This window comes from Arabidopsis lyrata, assembly GCF_000004255.2.
Source record: "Arabidopsis lyrata subsp. lyrata unplaced genomic scaffold ARALYscaffold_6, whole genome shotgun sequence".
Taxonomy (NCBI): domain Eukaryota; kingdom Viridiplantae; phylum Streptophyta; class Magnoliopsida; order Brassicales; family Brassicaceae; genus Arabidopsis; species Arabidopsis lyrata.
Genome location: NW_003302550.1, coordinates 21,728,991 through 21,746,747, shown reverse-complemented (window position 1 = coordinate 21,746,747; position 17,757 = coordinate 21,728,991). Strand labels below are relative to the sequence as shown.

At 32.2% G+C, this 17,757-nt stretch overlaps 1 protein-coding gene across 1 annotated transcript; it reads left to right on the top strand.

Annotated features, from left to right (window-relative positions):
- The first annotated feature begins 6,980 nt into the window (after window positions 1-6,980).
- On the top strand, window positions 6,981-9,124 carry LOC9310811 (AT-hook motif nuclear-localized protein 26). Its single transcript, XM_021022046.1, has one exon. The coding sequence runs from the start codon at window positions 7,695-7,697 to the stop codon at window positions 8,703-8,705; it is 1,011 nt and encodes a 336-aa protein (XP_020877705.1). The 5' UTR covers window positions 6,981-7,694; the 3' UTR covers window positions 8,706-9,124.
- Window positions 9,125-17,757: the final 8,633 nt, after the last annotated feature.

The window sequence follows — 17,757 nt, the reverse complement described above, 5'->3', positions numbered from 1 at the left end:
ATGTCAGGTTATTTTTATCAGAAATATTGGGACATTGTTGGACCGCAAGTAATTCTTGAAGTTCAACAATTTTTTGAGTCTGGTTTTTTCCCTCCGGAATGGAATTTTACCCAGATTTGTTTGCTCCCAAAGAAACCTAATCCGTCAAGGATGACTGATCTACGCCCTATTAGTTTATGCTCGGTGATCTATAAAATTGTTTCTAAGATTCTTTGCAATAGATTGAAGCAGTTTCTCCCCAAGATTGTCTCGGATACTCAGGGAGCTTTCGTCTCAGGTCGCCTCATCTCGGATAATATCCTTCTAGCTCACGAGATGGTTCATGCTCTAAGAACAAATCCGAGTTGTGATGAAGATTTCATGGCAATAAAAACGGACATGTCTAAAGCGTATGATAGGGTAGAGTGGAACTTTCTAGAAGAGTTACTTATTCGTTTGGGTTTTGACATTAAATGGGTACAGTGGATTATGTGCTGCGTGAGATCGGTCTCTTATTCAGTGCTTATTAATGGCTCGTCCTACGGGTTTATTAAACCAGAACGAGGCATTCGTCAAGGCGATCCGTTGTCACCATTTCTTTTCATCTTGTGCGCAGAAGCTCTTGTGCATATAATGAATAGAGCAGAAGAGGAAGGTCGATTAACAGGTCTACGGCTAACTCCTCAATGTCCCTCGATTCAACATCTCCTTTTCGCGGACGACAGTTTATTTCTTTGTCAAGCTAGCTTACGAGAAGCATCCGAAATTTTAAGTTGTCTTCAGCTCTACGGCAACGCATCGGGACAGGAAATAAATTTTCAAAAATCTTCTATCACCTTTGGTCGAAAAATGGATCCATATATGAAAAGACTTCTGAGTTTATTTACAGGCATTGAACAAGAGGGTGGCGCTGGGAAATATTTGGGACTACTGGAATGTTTTAGTGGTTCTAAACGAGAACTTATGGGATTCATTAGTGATCGTTTAAAGGCACGCCTTAGTGGCTGGTACGAAAAGACTTTATCTCTAGGAGGTAAGGAGGTACTGCTCAAATCAGTTGCGATGGCTCTTCCGGTATATGCGATGTCATGTTTTAGATTAACGAAATATCAGTGTCAGTAAATCACAAGTGCAATGGCCCAATTTTGGTGGAACGAAACTGAAGACAAGAATAAAATGCATTGGGTTTCATAGGAGAAGATGTGTAAATCAAAAGCACATGGTGGTTTGGGTTTCCGGGACATTGGTCGGTTTAATCAAGCCTTATTAGCGAAACAAGCATGGAGGTTATTGGATTCACCCACTTCTCTGGTTTCACGAGTCTATAAAGCCAAGTACTTTGCTAACAAACCCTTTTTAGAAGCAAATATTGGTTATCGCCCTTCATATGCTTGGCGTAGCATTATGTTTGGCCGTGAGCTGCTAGAGCGAGGTTTAATGAAGTCCATTGGTGATGGGAAGGATACAAGTATATGGGTAGATAAATGGATAGCGGATGTTTTCCCAAGAAGACCCATTAATAAACAGTTGATGATGGACCTGAATTTAAAAGTCTCTTCGCTTATTACATCACAAGGAGATTGGAACATCCAACTCTTGAATGAGTTTTTTCCTCCTGGTGATGTAATTAAGATCAGATCATTCCCGCCAGAAACAAGGTTAAGAGACAAACATGTGTGGGCTTATACGAAGGATGGTTCATATACGGTGAAGAGTGGGAACTGTGTGTTAACAAGAGAAGCGGAGATGATGGAGATAACCCCGGGAAACATTCAAGAGATCAATAAAATCAAGGATCAGGTATGGGAACTGAGCACAGCTCCAAAGATACGTTTGTTTTTATGGCGGGCCCTATCAGGGGCACTTGCGGTTGCAGACTGTCTACGACAACATGGTTTGCAAGTGGCTCAGCTTTGTCCACTTTGTCAAAGAGAAGATGAAACTATTTCCCATGTTCTGTTTCGGTGTGATTTGGCATCACGGGTTTGGTCTTTGTCCACTTTACCATTTTCGGATCAGGGTTTCTCTACATCAGCCACAGGTAATATCGATTATGTTTTACGTCTCATGAGGAGAGGAGAAGTGCATGTGAATCTTAGAGCTGTGATCCCGTGGCTTCTATGGGAAATTTGGAAGTCGCGTAACTCAACATTATACGCAGCCAAAGTGAATGATCCTCATATTATCATTGCCACGGCTTTAGAGGAAATGGAAGAATGGACTACACTTAACCACAATACTAATCTTGAAACCGCAGAGGAGGCTAGCTGTGGAGGTAGACAGGTTTTAAGGTGGTTGAAGCCTCCTTTAGGGATTTTAAAATGCAACATTCATGCTTCTTGGGTAAGTGTTACGGCTCACTGTGGGGGTGCTTGGATTTTAAGGAACCACATAGGCAATGCTCTATTTCATGCTAGAGATGCTTTTCTTCCAAGAATGAACAGACTCTCTGCAGAACTACACTGCCTACTGTGGTGTCTTCGCAGTCTTCATGATCTTCATATTAACAACTGCGAAATCTGGTCGGATTGTAACGCGGCAGTGATGGCATTGGAGAATCCTTTGAAATGGCCGAAGTATCGTTCTCAGCTCGATAAAATCTTACAAGCAATGCGGGTGATGGGGGAGGTAAGCTTTCACTTCTCTTCACCGAAAGCCAATACTTTGGCCAGGGATATTGCTTGTAGTGTCACGAAGGAGGGACGGCCTACATCGTATCTTGCGCTAGGAGGTCCATCTTGGCTTCACGACCGGATTGAGAGAGAACGCATAGCTTCAGCATAGGTTCTCTTGTAATCTTCTTTGCTCTGTTTTTTTAATGCCTTCTTTCTCCTTTGGTTTATTATGTCCTATGTTTTGATTGACTCTGTTTTATACTTATGGTTTTATATTATTATATGAAAGACGTTAAAAAAAAGCCTTATAAACTTAAATACCTTTTTTGGAAAATTGGTATAAATGATTGATGATATTACATGGTTAAAATCTCCAATATCCTCCTATATTACATGGAGTATTATTTTAGCTTATAGTATTTATTGCATATTTATATTTAAAATCACAAATAAATATTTGGTTAATCACTACTATAAAATACATTTATATACATTTGGCTGGTAGGGGACCATAAATTGAATTCGTGAGGAAAGCAGAAGCACGATAAGATTCGAGGCAATTAGGTGCCATCCACATGGGGACTTATTTTTCAATTCTTTAATTAATCAGCTTAATCTACCAACTTCTTTCTTTATTTAATTAATTTATCCAAGTTGTGCTCATACAATTCTATACATATTCAATTTGTCATAGACTTTTTTTCTTCTAAGGTGATAGGTTCATTATTTGTTTAACTTATTTTTATATGTGACATAATCTATATATTTTTTGTGGGCAGTAAAAATTAGGTTATAGTTTTAATTAACATCACAATTTTTTGATGCTTTACAAGCTTGCATCCCTTTGGCCTTTTACAAATATATTGCCTGTCTTTGCCTTTACTCTTTTCTTGTCTTCATCAGGAATTTTACTTTGACAACGCATAATCTGAAAGTTTTGATAAGCAATTGTTTTTCTATCTAAAATACAAAACCAATTTCATTATTGTTAAAGTTAAGTATACTTACGAAAAAAATTATTCGATTTTCAAATAAATTTCACTATATTACATTTCTACTATCGATTTAGTGTAAATTGAAGCACAAATGAACATCATAGAAATAATTTAGACTTTTAGAGTAATTTCATTACATTTTCAAAGCATTTTTAAATGTTTTTTTTTTTTGAACAAAGCATTTTTTAATGTTTCAAAATGGAGAATTCATAAAATAAGAGGATATAACCAACAATTGACGCAATTTGACAATTTTTTCCTCCTCATCTCGTGTATTTTTCAGCACATATTGTATTTTTCCATTAAAATTGCAAGATTCTTATGATAAAATCATGTGATCAACTAATACACTTGAAGTAATATTTTTTTCCAAAAAAAATCAAGAAACTATTTTGTTAACAGATTATTGAGATGCTATTTTCGTTCTGTTGAAATGTTAAATAAAAATGGTTTTTTTTTTCGGCTTTATTAGATGCTCCTTTAATCTATGTAATTTATTAGAGCATGTCATGATTAAATTAAAACTGGTTTAACCGAACTTTGGGATAGTGACACACAAAATGATTAGAACATCATATTATACAAAGGTGTCAAATGTTTTTTACAATACTCAATACTTTAACAAAATTTAAACATATAATACTAAGATTTATAAACTAATCAATTAATAATCCATAAAATTCGGGATTAAAAGCAAGCAGTCCTCTCTTTTTGCGAGCTTCTGAACTCAACGCTGGTCTGTTAAATAAAATTCATGCCTTTTGATGAGGATAAGTTTAAAAAAATACAAAGTGACCTCATTTCCCCAAAAACTTTATTGATTTTGTTATTCGAAAGATAATTAATAATCACACTTCAAATAATGACGTAAGGTAATCCTTTGTATTGGGATCAATGATCGTTATCAAACCAACTAATTGTTGGAATTTTTAAAGAAAACAAAATTTGGCATCTCATTTGGGAATATTGGTATGTAGTTGCTAATAGTTATATAAGGAGGACAAATTAAGTAAACGAAAAGATAATAATAATAATGTAATAATTATCATCGATACGTCATATGCATTGTGATACATGGTAACTTGGTAGTAATTGTTAAAAACAAGAGTGTTCGCAAGAATTTTGTTTAAAAGAAATTTTGAAAAACAGATGACAAACTAATTTCTCCAAAACATAAGATAATGATATTATTGCTATATGCATGGTAATCTGATGAGGGAATCACATTCTTAAACTTCAAAAGTGAAAAAGAGAAAACCATTTAGCAACTATCACTATATTTTTGGTAGTTTGGATTGAACTTCGTAGATACAATATATATATATAGTGGCGGAGCCAGGATTGTTTTTAATTGGGGTCAAAATAAATATTAAAAAAAAATTGTTTATAAAATGTAGAAAGAAAATCTACAATTGCATTCTACATTCATTCATACATTTTATAAACAAACCAATCATATCACAAAAGTATAAGAAATTTAAAAAAAAGCAAAAAAAGCATTACTTTGATTTAGAGAGGCCATAATTTGGAGTTTTTTTTCCTTCAACAGTAGGAAGAAGAAGAGACATAAAAAAAATTTATTGTTATTTTTCTATTAATTCATATAAATCATTAAAAGTTGTATTATTGTTTTGGTTTCGTTTGAACGTGGGTTCAATTTAAAAAAATTATTGGGATTTTCATATATGTAAATTAGTTTTTTGATTGGATCAATGGGGTCAAGTGATAATTTTAATTGGGTTCATTAGATCTAATGTTAAGACATATGATAGAATTTTAGAAAATAGTTGGGGTCAGCTGATCCCACTACCAATAGTGTGCCTCCGCCCCTATATATATATATATATATATATGTGTATATATAAAAGATTATAAGGGAGTGATTAATTGTATCATGTTTGCATATAATAATTTTGGATTCGTACATAACCAAATGTTCTAAACATGAGTTACGAATAGTACTTATGAGTCATATTTGAGATTAGATACAATCTAATAAAGTCAAACATCAACAGCAACTTCCTCGTTTGGTGGAACTGTGTTCTCGTATTAACTTGCTTTTCTTGTCAACCAACAATGTTCTCATATAAGCTGGTCCAGATCAAACTTATAGAGCAAACTTTGATTATGATAATGTATTTATTTAACAACTTTGAAATATATTTCATAATTAAATAATATATACATCTTCGTTTTTTTTTTCTTTTCGTTTTCATGTGAATGTTACTCGATAGATATCTAACTACTCAACTATTAGATGCTAATGGAAGATTACCGATGACCAAAGAATGTACAAAGTAGCAAATTGTAGAAACTGTGATAAATTAACCACTTGAAATAATAGTAAAATCCCATTATTCTTGTAACCAAAGGTTTAGATTTTATGGAGACAAATTTTTTGGAGATCTCAAACGTCGTTAATCTAGAGCAGTTCATAATGTTTTGTTGTTAAATGTAAAATTGTCCATCATGGAATCATTCCTTTGAACCGTACGTTTACTGTGTTTCTAAGTGTTGTAAAGAGTAAAACTCCTTTGATATTAATTAAGGTTTTGACTTTTGAGTGATGTAATTTGGCACATTTGATGCAGTATGAAAATGGTATACCTCATTTAACAACATGACGCGTAAAACTTGAACAACAAATAGACCAGTCTACGTCCAAAAGACTACTAGATTGAGTCATTTAAAAGTTGCACAAATTAGTAGAAACTAGCTGATTTTAGTACTATTTTTTTTTAATTAATATTTTTAACTATATAACTTAGATAAATTAGAAGACAAAAACACACACACACACTTTGAGCGTTCCATTGCTAATCCAAAATGCAAACGAGTGGAAGGAGAAGGGCACGTGGAGAAGGAAAGAGCATGAGAGCCGACAAAGAGCATCGTTTAAGACATGGGTTTGCGTCCACAAGAGTCATGCCATTGCCTCTCCGATCCTTTCTCTCTCTCTCTTTGCACATTCAATTCAACAATCTCTTGTCTCTCTCTCTCTCGTGCTTTCTCCCTTCGGGTTTGAGATTTGTCAGCGCCTTCTTCGCGTCTTCTTATTACTTCACTCTCTCCAATGCAATATCCACACATCGCACCCTCTATCTTTTTTCTTAATATAGTATATTATACGACAAAATTTATCTTCTTTATTGCTCATGCGCCCGAAATTCATTAGTATTTTTGTTAAACAACTATATATATCTCACTTCTTAGTACTTAGTTGCCCTAGAAGTTAGAAGATTCTTATTTTGATTGTGCATACATATATATATGTATGTGTGAGTGCAACATACACATTACATATACTTAATGTATACGTATTTAAAGATATGATGTTTAGTGTAATTACTATACATATACGTTGTAAGAAAATAAAATTCGGTACCAAAATGAGTTACATATGAAAATTGCTTTAAACTATTTTTCATTTATGGGTATTAGGATTACCAATCTTGAATATAGACTAGAATAACTATATGAAAAATTATATTGAAAATTAATATGGGTGATCTATCAAATAAGTCATTAAGTTATTGAGATATTCATTTCAGTAAAATCTAGTAATCGAAAATGAGCCTAAATAAAAACGAGAGCTAGCGATTGAAATGTTATAGAAAGAAAAAACAGTAGCGTAGAGGTGGGGACCAAAGCACCGCCTAAAACATGAGATTGATGTCATTGTCATAAGCACAAGGAAAAAAACAAAAGCTACATATCTCTATCTCTTCTCTTCTTCCTCTCTCTTCCTAACCCTAATTTACCAATTACCAACCAAAGCAAATTAAGCAGACAACCCCCACAGACACCTCAAAACACCAACACATCTCAAATAAACCAAAAAAGAAAATTCCAAAAGGAGAGAGTGAGAAATTAAAACCCACCAAAAGCCCTTTTCACTTCCTCCCAAGTACAACTCAAATCAGAAGAGAATAAGAATACAAGAGTAGAGAGAGAAAAAAACCCCTTACCAAATCAATCAAAGAATAAGATGAAGAAGAAATTTCCAGCTTGATATTTGTTGTGAAAACATTTTTATTCTTTTCCTCTTCTATCTAGAGTCTCTCCTAGGTCAAATCATCAAAATCAATTCTCATCTCAACAAAGAATGGATCCAGTTCAATCTCATGGATCACAAAGCTCTCTTCCTCCTCCTTTCCACGCTAGAGACTTCCAATTACATCTTCAACAACAACAACAACAACAACAACATCAACAACAACAGCAGTTCTTTCTCCACCATCATCAGCAGCCGCAGAGAAACCCTGATCAAGATCATGAGCAGCAAGGAGGGTCAATAATGAATCGATCCATCAAGATGGATCGTGAAGAGACAAGCGATAACATGGACAACATCGCTAACAACAACAGCGGTAGCGAAGGTAAAGAGATGAGTTTACACGGGGGAGAAGGAGGAAGCGGTGAACAGATGACAAGAAGGCCAAGAGGAAGACCAGCAGGATCCAAGAACAAACCTAAAGCTCCAATAATCATTACAAGAGACAGCGCAAACGCGCTTCGAACTCACGTCATGGAGATCGGAGATGGATGTGACATAGTTGACTGTATGGCTACGTTCGCTAGACGCCGCCAAAGAGGCGTTTGCGTTATGAGCGGTACAGGAAACGTTACTAACGTCACGATACGTCAGCCTGGATCGCCACCTGGCTCAGTGGTTAGCCTTCACGGCCGGTTTGAAATCCTCTCTCTTTCCGGATCTTTCTTGCCACCGCCTGCGCCTCCTGCAGCCACTGGACTAAGCGTTTACCTAGCTGGAGGACAAGGGCAGGTCGTTGGAGGTAGTGTGGTGGGACCTTTGTTGTGTTCGGGTCCTGTAGTGGTTATGGCGGCGTCTTTTAGCAATGCGGCTTACGAGAGGCTACCTTTGGAAGAAGATGAGATGCAGACGCCAGTTCACGGAGGCGGTGGAGGAGGTGGAGAAGGAGGTGGAGGAGGAGGAGGAGGAATGGGATCTCCGCCGATGATGGGGCAGCAACAAGCTATGGCAGCTATGGCGGCGGCTCAAGGACTACCACCGAATCTTCTTGGTTCGGTTCAGTTGCCGCCGCCACAGCAGAATGATCAGCAGTATTGGTCTACGGGTCGACCACCGTATTGATTATTAGATTGCTATTATTATTATATACACATGATCAATCGAATATATACATATATATAGCTATGTATTTGTATATATGTAGCTATCTACTAATAGATCTTACATATATATAAAGCAAGCTAACATGGAATGATTATAAGGAGGTGTACGAAGTATGACGTGAAGTTGAAGATGGCGATGATGAAGATCAACAATTCAGTAGATGTTTCAGGTTCTTCTTTGTTTTTTTGTTTGTTTTCTTGTGTTCGTTTTAGTGGTAGATCTTTTTTCTTAAATGTTTGATTAAGTGAGGTTAATTTAAGTTGTTCTTTACTTTATTGAGATTGCTTTGATGAATTTGATTCTTAATTATGTTCGGTTTGTCTTCCTTGTTTACAACAATTACTTATCCAAATTAATTTTTTCCTTGTTTACAAGAATTACTTATCCAAATTAAACTATTTTTGGTTGAAGTTATTTTACTTTTAACTATTGTAATTCAACTTCCATAAATCTATTTTTTGTTGTTATCAATATCTTATGGTATTGTAGATAAGATCATCTTCTCCCATAAATATGTTTTTTTTTTGGATAAGTTTTAAGTAACTTCATGATGAAAAAAAAAAAAAAAAAAAAAAGTAACTTCATTTAGAAGCAAATTTTAGGTGAAAATATTACGTAAAACAAAATTCTCAATTTTTTTTCTATAAAAGAAATATTATATTTGTGGTGTGTTGTTTAAAGAGGGGGTAATTGCCACTGATTACTACATAGTAAGTGTGTTGTTTTAATTAATACAATAAAAACAACAAAAGTCTCTCCAGTGCTGACACTCAGCATTTTGGAGTATTCTGGGACTGACACCTCATTAAAATCGTCAACCAATCAAAACATTTCGATTAATACAACTCATATTTTTCAACCAATAATAACTCTTTCTAATTTCACATCACTTAATAATTATTAAATTAAACTCAAGTCCAAGCCCAAGCCCAATTGGTTTAAATTTTTAAAAGAACAACCTAATAATTAATTAAAATAAATACAGCTCAATGCCTAAATTTCTATTAAGAAAATCAGTTTAACGTAAGGTGCTTATTAATCATTTCGTAGGTAGTCACACCATTGTATGTTTTTTTTCAAACACGTAAGGTAACATAATTTGTTTTTTTTTTCTAAATGCAAAACATTGTTTCTTTTAAAAAGAATAAAATTGATAGCTTCATGAATGGAGGTAGATACCAAAAGAAAATTACAAAGAAAAAAACTCATAAAAATATTTAAATTTGAAAATAAATAGAAAACAATATTTCAAAAGTACATCTACTTTTCGTCTTAAAGTGCATAAATTTCTCTGTTTTGTTTCACCGGTAGTTTTAGCTTGAAGTCTCAATTGATGAATCACATAAAAAAACTCCATGATCCAAGTGTATAAGAAAATATGAGTGGTCGATTGAGGAAAAAAGAGAGAATCATGAGGAATGGTGAAAAAAAAGTTTGTGAAGGCTGAGATTCAGAAAAAATTAAGGATATGATATAGAAGAGACCTAATAGGCAAATGGGTTGGAAAAAGTTTGCTTACTTAAACTCAAAGTTAGATTTGTTTATCATTATTCAATGTTTTCAGCTCTACTAAAAAAGAAAAAAAATTTAAAAAATAGCTCACAAATTTGATTGAAGCTCTTGGAGCTTCTTAGAAATTCAAAAACAATTGGCACGATAAATAATCAAACACATGTATGTTCCTTTAGATTTTATATAATTTAATTTGAATAACAAAACAAAAAAATTGGAGTTTGGAATTATAGAATGTACATGAGGCGACTAAAGGTTCAGTTGTTGATTGAGTGTACATAATTTCAGAGATACAACAACAAATACAAATAATATAACTCTCATTTCATTCAAAGAAAGGAAAAATTCAAGTCATTAATCTTTTGTTTCAGAATTCAAAAGTAGTTTTATTTTCATAATATTTATTGACAGTTAGATAATTTTATTAATGCTAGAAAGAGACAATCCAAATACTAACTATCGGGTTTGGCAAAAGTTTTGAGCTTTAAAAGAAAACAAACATTTATATGTATATCATAAAAAATATGATCTTTTAAAGATTTTTTCTAACAAAATATCAAAACTTGAACTATAAAACCCCTCGAAATGATTTGGCTTGTGTTCGGGTCGATTTATATTCTGCTCGGTTCGGTTTGGTTTTAGTTGTGTACTCTTAAAAAATCTTAAAGGTAGAGATATTTAAACAAAATCAATCTAATTTTATATTTTATTAACTAGAAATGAAAAAATATTTAACGCTCTATATCAAGTGCAACGTTAGTATTAGTAAAGCATTACATATTAGTATTTACAATATTATTATTTAATTAAATAAATAAATAGATCTTATATAATTCGAAAATCAAATTGTTTTAAAGTTAAAAACTTGTTCATAGTGTTCAGCTTCTAACGAACAAAAATACACACAAAAAACTTCGCGTATTAATTATTATGATTTAATGGTAAAAAATTATTTATTAAAACAAAAGGTATATTAAAATACTTTTAGTAAGATTCAAATATTGCTTGTGTATTATAAATGATTTTAACAAAAATAATCTAAGGTTCTTGAAGTATAAAAGTCGCTGAAAAAATATTTATATATATCACAATATAAAAAATCTAACATTTGTAAGAAATTAAACATATAATAAAACGTAAAATAAAATAAACAAATACAAAAATTGATTATAAGGTAAATTGCTTCCGTAAAAGTAAGATATAAAAGTTATTTACTAATGTATTTATATATAAACTTAGAAAATAAAAACAACTAATATACGAGCAAAGGTAAAATACAAAATCCATGAAACCTTTTAAATTTTTACCATAAATACTTATATTAAAACAAATTTTATTTATAAAAACTACTCGAAGCTTAAATTATTTGTTAAATTCACTTTATGCATGCTGTTTTCTAAAAACCACTTGTTATCAAACAATTTCTTCAAAAATAATTATTTTTAAAAAGTCCCGCAGCATAGCGCGGATTTCCATCTAGTGTTTTATAAATACAGCCGTGCCATATGTAAAACAAAAGGGCATTAGTCTTATCTCTTATGCCACAAAAAAATATTTTACTTTAAAGGCCACCTTGTTTATAAAAATTATTTATTTGTTGGTTAACCAACACATATTTTATTTTATTACTTTTTACTAGAAATAGTTATTTTTTGTTACTTATATTAAAAAGTTGTTCTCAAGTTATAATTTTGTGAAAATATCATTCATATAAGATTTTAAAAATCATATTTTGTTAAGAAAAATAGAATAATGTTCTAGTGAAATAGAACAATACACAATGTTTATACATAATAAAAAAACTATTAATTTTTCAATTTTTTTTTAACTATTGGCCATAGATTTCCATAAGTCTAGACATGACACTGTATATAAATATACAATTGTATCAAATGGATGGTGACCAAATAGTAGTACGAAGAAATTGGTTATTTTCTGCGCGTGTTTAATAGCCTTTTTGATATAGAAGATTATTCTTTAAATGAACTCTTTTGGTTTACAAAAAAAAAAAGTTTGCAATTCTAGGATGTTTCCAAAAATAGAAAAAGGCTGGCCTTAATTATGATTATTTATCATTGTTGTGAAGGTAGAGTTTTTATCAAAACAAATAAAGGAGGCTTTTATTTAGTGTTTTGATATCTTCGAGGCTTTTGAAGAAACTTCAACTTTTTTGTTTCTTGTAATAACATAAAGTTAACTAGGATCGGATCCGCGGTCCACCGCGGAAGAATATTGGTTTACATACGTTGATTTTAATAGTGCGTGTTTTAAGTAGAGCGAATCGGATAGTATACTTATAAATATTCATAATAACGAATTGTAGAGAAAATGTTAAATTGTTTATAATTAAACCGATCATATTAATTATGATTAAAAAATAGAATTTTATGTTTTAGAATTCTAAAATTAGATGATTCATAGGAATTAGAGCAGTAAAAATTCGGCATGTGTTCTCTTTTCTTTTTTCTTCTCACTGAAAAACGAAAAGTTTTATATTAAATCACACATATAAGAAGATAAAATTATCAAATAATTAGCTCAAATTGTAATTGTAATCTCAAAGAAATCAAAAATCATGTTTTCTCTCTATCAATCATTATATATTTGTTAGCAAATAGTTTTTAAGCACAATCGTTGCATCGATTTTCGAGCCTCTCTCTCTCTCTCTCTCTCTCTCTCTCTCTCTCTCTCTCTCTCTCTCTCTCTCTCTCTCTCTCTCTCTCTCTCTAAGAAGTTTTTTCATATCTAAGAGGTGATTGGCACAAGGCTTTAAAGACTTTAGAGTTAAAGTCTTCACAGTTTTTTTTTTTTGCCAATTAGGCTTTTTTGACTTTAATTATTTTTAAAGTTCTCAAAGCGTTTTTTTTTTCTTTGTTTCCCTTCTTTTTCTAAAGTCTAAAAAACGTGGCTTTTGGTTTATCCCCATGATAATTAAAAACTCTATTCATGTTTACATATATCTTCACAAATTTTTATTTATAAATTAATTATTATCATTTTTCTATCTTTCTTTTAAGATCCATTTCACTAATAATAATTTTATTTTCATCATCATCATTAATGTTGGTTTAAAAGAGTATATATAATTAGTATTTTTTTTCAAAAGTCATAAGTTTTTTAAGTTTATCTCACTTCTTACTAATGTATTGGGTATAAAATTTCCGTATGAAATAATAAATATAGATAAATATGTACATTTAGAATATTTCTTAAACTTTTATCATTTCTTTTAAAGAAATATTTTATTATTAATAATGGATTTTAAGTTCCTACAAAAAAAATAATGGATTTTTAGTTTTTTATTTTTTTTATTGCAATGTTTGGTTATTAAAAATGAATGAATAATCTATAATATTTTATTTCTAGAGAATATATATCTATTTATTTATTCATTTATTTGTCAATTTATGTTTTTTTTTCTAAATTCTTATCATTAATAAAACTATATTTGCATATGAATTCATTTCTAACATAATTTATATTTATTATTAATATAGAAGAATAATAAATAAATAACAGTCACAGCTTCTACAGTTTTGTGCTACCAATCAGACTTTAGCAACCAAAATTTCTACAGCCAAAATTTTTAAAGCCAAATTCTCTGCAGGTCAAATTTTTTAAGTCAAAGCATCTAAAGCCAAAACTTATAGTCGTTACCAATCAGTCCCTAATTTCTATGGTTCCTTTTGCTCTTCATCGTAGGTCAAGGTTTCTTAAAGAGGTTCCAGGAGTAAGTAGGTGTTCTCCTCCGTCGACGGCGGTGTGGTTTCCCATCGATGTAGTTGTGGCTCTAGTTTTGGCGGAGGTGGAGGTTTGTTGGCGTGGTCTCACGGTTGAGGACGCCGAGAGTTGCTGCAAATCTCTTCAAGGCTCAGCCGCGCGGCTACGGCGGAAGTTGGTGGGGATTTGGTGGGTTCGTTGTTCGACACGGTGGTTAACTGTAGGTCTTCTGCATCTTAGATGGCTGGCTCGGATTCCGTGTTCAGAGTGATTGGTTGAGCCAACGTCCTCTGAATACGCCGTGGTTGGCATCCACCTGTCCGGATCGAAGTGCACCTACTCGAGGAGATCGGAAAGCTACAGATCGGGAAAAGAGAGGATAGTTCCAAGTGTGTCGTGTTGCTAGGTTGAGATCTGACACCGTCGAACCGGTTGTCGGAGTGATTAGCTTTCTGGGAGGTTTGTAGCATGTTTGGTGCACCGACGGTGAGGGATCTCTAACGGAAACCGAACTCTTCCGACAGGATTTTTCGATCCATCGTTGTTACCACGAAGCCGTAGATCTTGAGTTCGCCAGATTTAAGGCTCCGGTTGCTCTGCGGTCGATGATCAACAGGCTCCGAGTCTCTTTTCCTTTTCCGGCGAGGTTTACGATTTGCCATTTTTGTAACTGGATTCTCTCTGAGGTCTAAGCCCATCTGGATAGTTTCAATTTTTAATAAAAATATATACAAATATTTGTCAGCTTTTTTGCTCACAATACAAATCTTGCGCCTCCCAAATTTTTTGCTTTTTGCATCAACTCCAAAACCTGTTATTGAGAATAAATGTCCAATCAACTCATCTGCATCATCATGTGGATGATATACATATTTTCCCATAATCATTAGTAATTAAGAATAAGTCGTGCAGCAGCGAGAGAACAAATTTGAGACATTTCTCAAGCATGGTATCAAATTCCTTATTCTCATAAATGTTCAAAATGACGTCCTTAGCATTGTACCTTCCAACATCATTTGCAACTTATTTATTTTCCTCTTCAAATCCAAAGTTAGTGAATTCTCCCCTCTAAGGCAGTTCCTTTCTTAAGAATGTTTATCAATGTCCCAATCTCATTAAGACGACGACACAATAATCTATTCCTAGGCATTAAATCAATCAAATCTTGAATAGACAAGTCAGAATCAACACCGACATTACATGTAAAAAACAGTCAATGCGAAATCAACTTTTAATTTTTTTTAAGCAAAATCTACTTCAATATAAGAGTTATTTTCTATTGAGACACTATAAAAATAGAAAACTGTGAATCTGAAGTTTTTTCTACTAGAAAAACAAATGCACAACTTATATTATTTTAGGCTTCAATATATTATTATGCATCACTTTATAAAATAAAATTTTATAAAATTTTGATTCTTAAGTGAACAACATCACCGATCATATCGAAGAAAAATTTATGCAATCTATACGAAAAGTGAAAGTTTCAACTACAGTGAATTGTGGATTCTTGTTGAAACAAACCAATATCTTACACAATATTTGTTTTTAAAAATGCTTTTTGATATTTATTCACCTAACCATTATCTAAGATCCACTATCCAAATATCACATGATTTTCGTATGTCGTTGGTGATTTATTTTTTTCTAAAGATCTAAATCTACATAATATTATCGCCTGATAAAAAAAAATCATGTGTTGGTAAAAATCAGTGTTCTAAAAAGCGGTCTAGGCGGTCGCCTAGGCCCCGACTAGGCGTTAGGCTCTCATGCGACGCCTAGATAACCGCCTTGACCGCCTAAAATTACATAGATCTTGTTTAATGTATTTTTTTAATTTTAATTAGAGTTTTATTTATATATATATAGTTATAAATATTTATATATTGTTTGAATATAAATATAATTAAATGTTTTATCTAGTTTTTGTTTATAATTTCATAATTTTTAGTTTTATTAGATATTTTATATAACTTTTATATATGATATCATATTTATTATGTTTTATGTTATAAACGTCTAAACCGCCTAAAAAATCGCCTAGGCTCCGATTAGGCGTTCTAGGCGCTAGGCATTGGGTCACCGCCCGCTTAACGCCTAGCGCTTTCTTGAACACTGGTAAAAATAAAATGTCGTCTTAGACATCTTCAAAGACATAATAAGAGTGTTCTTAATATCGAAATAGTAAATTTTAGTTATGGTATAATATATAGTTAAAATTATTGGTTATGTTTATAAGATACTATCCAGGATCAAACATATATTGTATAAATTTATATTAAGCAAAATGATGGACTTTAATATCATTTAAAAAGCTCCATTTAGATGTTTCATTATCTGAGAAGAAACGAGTATAAAACCCTAACTTATCGAAGTCAAGATTAGTGCACAATGCTCAACAGAGGAAGACAGATATCCATAACAAAAGTTTGGAATGATTTCATAAATACCAAAAAGATATGGAGTGATTACGAAAATAACAAAACTTCTGGGGTGATTTCATAAATATCAATAGTTATGGGGTGATTTCGTAAATATCAAAAGTTCTGGGGCGATTTTGTAAATTTTAAAAAGTTAAGGGGTGATTTCGTAAATATCAAAACGTTCTGGGGTGATTTCGTGAATATCAAAAGTTATGTGGTGATTTCATAAATATCAAAAGTTCTGGGGTGATTTCGTAAATATCAGAAACTTCAGGGGTGATTTCGTAAATATCAGAAAGTTCTGGGGTGATTTAATAAATATCTGAAAGTTCTGGGGTGATTTCGTAAATATCAAAAGTTCTGGGGTATTTTCGAAATATCAAAAGTTCTGGGGTGATTTCGTAAATATCAAAAAGTTCTGGGGTGATTTCGTGAATTTCAAAAAGTTCTGGGGTGATTTCGTAAATATCAAAAGTTCTGGGGTGATTTCGTAAATATCAAAAGTTCTGGGGCGATATCGTGAATATCAAAAACTTCTGGGGCGATATCGTGAATTTCAAAAACTTCTGGGGTGATTTCGTGAATATCAAAAGTTCTGGGGTGATTTCGTAAATATCAAAAGTTCTGAAATATCTACCAAAAATTCCAAGGTAACTTTGAAATACCGATTTGTTTCGTAAGTACTGAAAGTCCTAGAATAATTTCGTGAATACCGAAAACCGACTAACGTTTTCTGAATAAAATAACCTGAGAATTAGTTTCGTTTTCTGAATAAAATAACCTGAGTTTCGTCAACTAAGATACATATTTTTCCTTTGCACAGAAAAAAAAAAAGATACATATTTTTCCATCATATATACAAATACCAAAATTCTTTTTAAAATATATATATAAATATTGCTTTCCTGTTATTTGTTTGATAGGAAAAATAACTCATCATATATATTATTCTTCACTATGTAAAAATCATCATATCGTGAATATCAAAAGTTCTGGGGTGATTTCGTAAATATCAAAAGTTCTGAAATATCTACCAAAAATTCCAAGGTAACTTTGAAATACCGATTTGTTTCGTAAGTACTGAAAGTCCTAGAATAATTTCGTGAATACCGAAAACCGACTAACGTTTTCTGAATAAAATAACCTGAGAATTAGTTTCGTTTTCTGAATAAAATAACCTGAGTTTCGTCAACTAAGATACATATTTTTCCTTTGCACAGAAAAAAAAAAAAGATACATATTTTTCCATCATATATACAAATACCAAAATTCTTTTTAAAATATATATATAAATATTGCTTTCCTGTTATTTGTTTGATAGGAAAAATAACTCATCATATATATTATTCTTCACT

What these genes read in the sequence shown, in the direction of transcription:
- LOC9310811 (XM_021022046.1), top strand. Translation starts at nt 7,695, where the DNA reads ATGGATCCAGTTCAATCTCATGGATCACAAAGCTCTCTTCCTCCTCCT.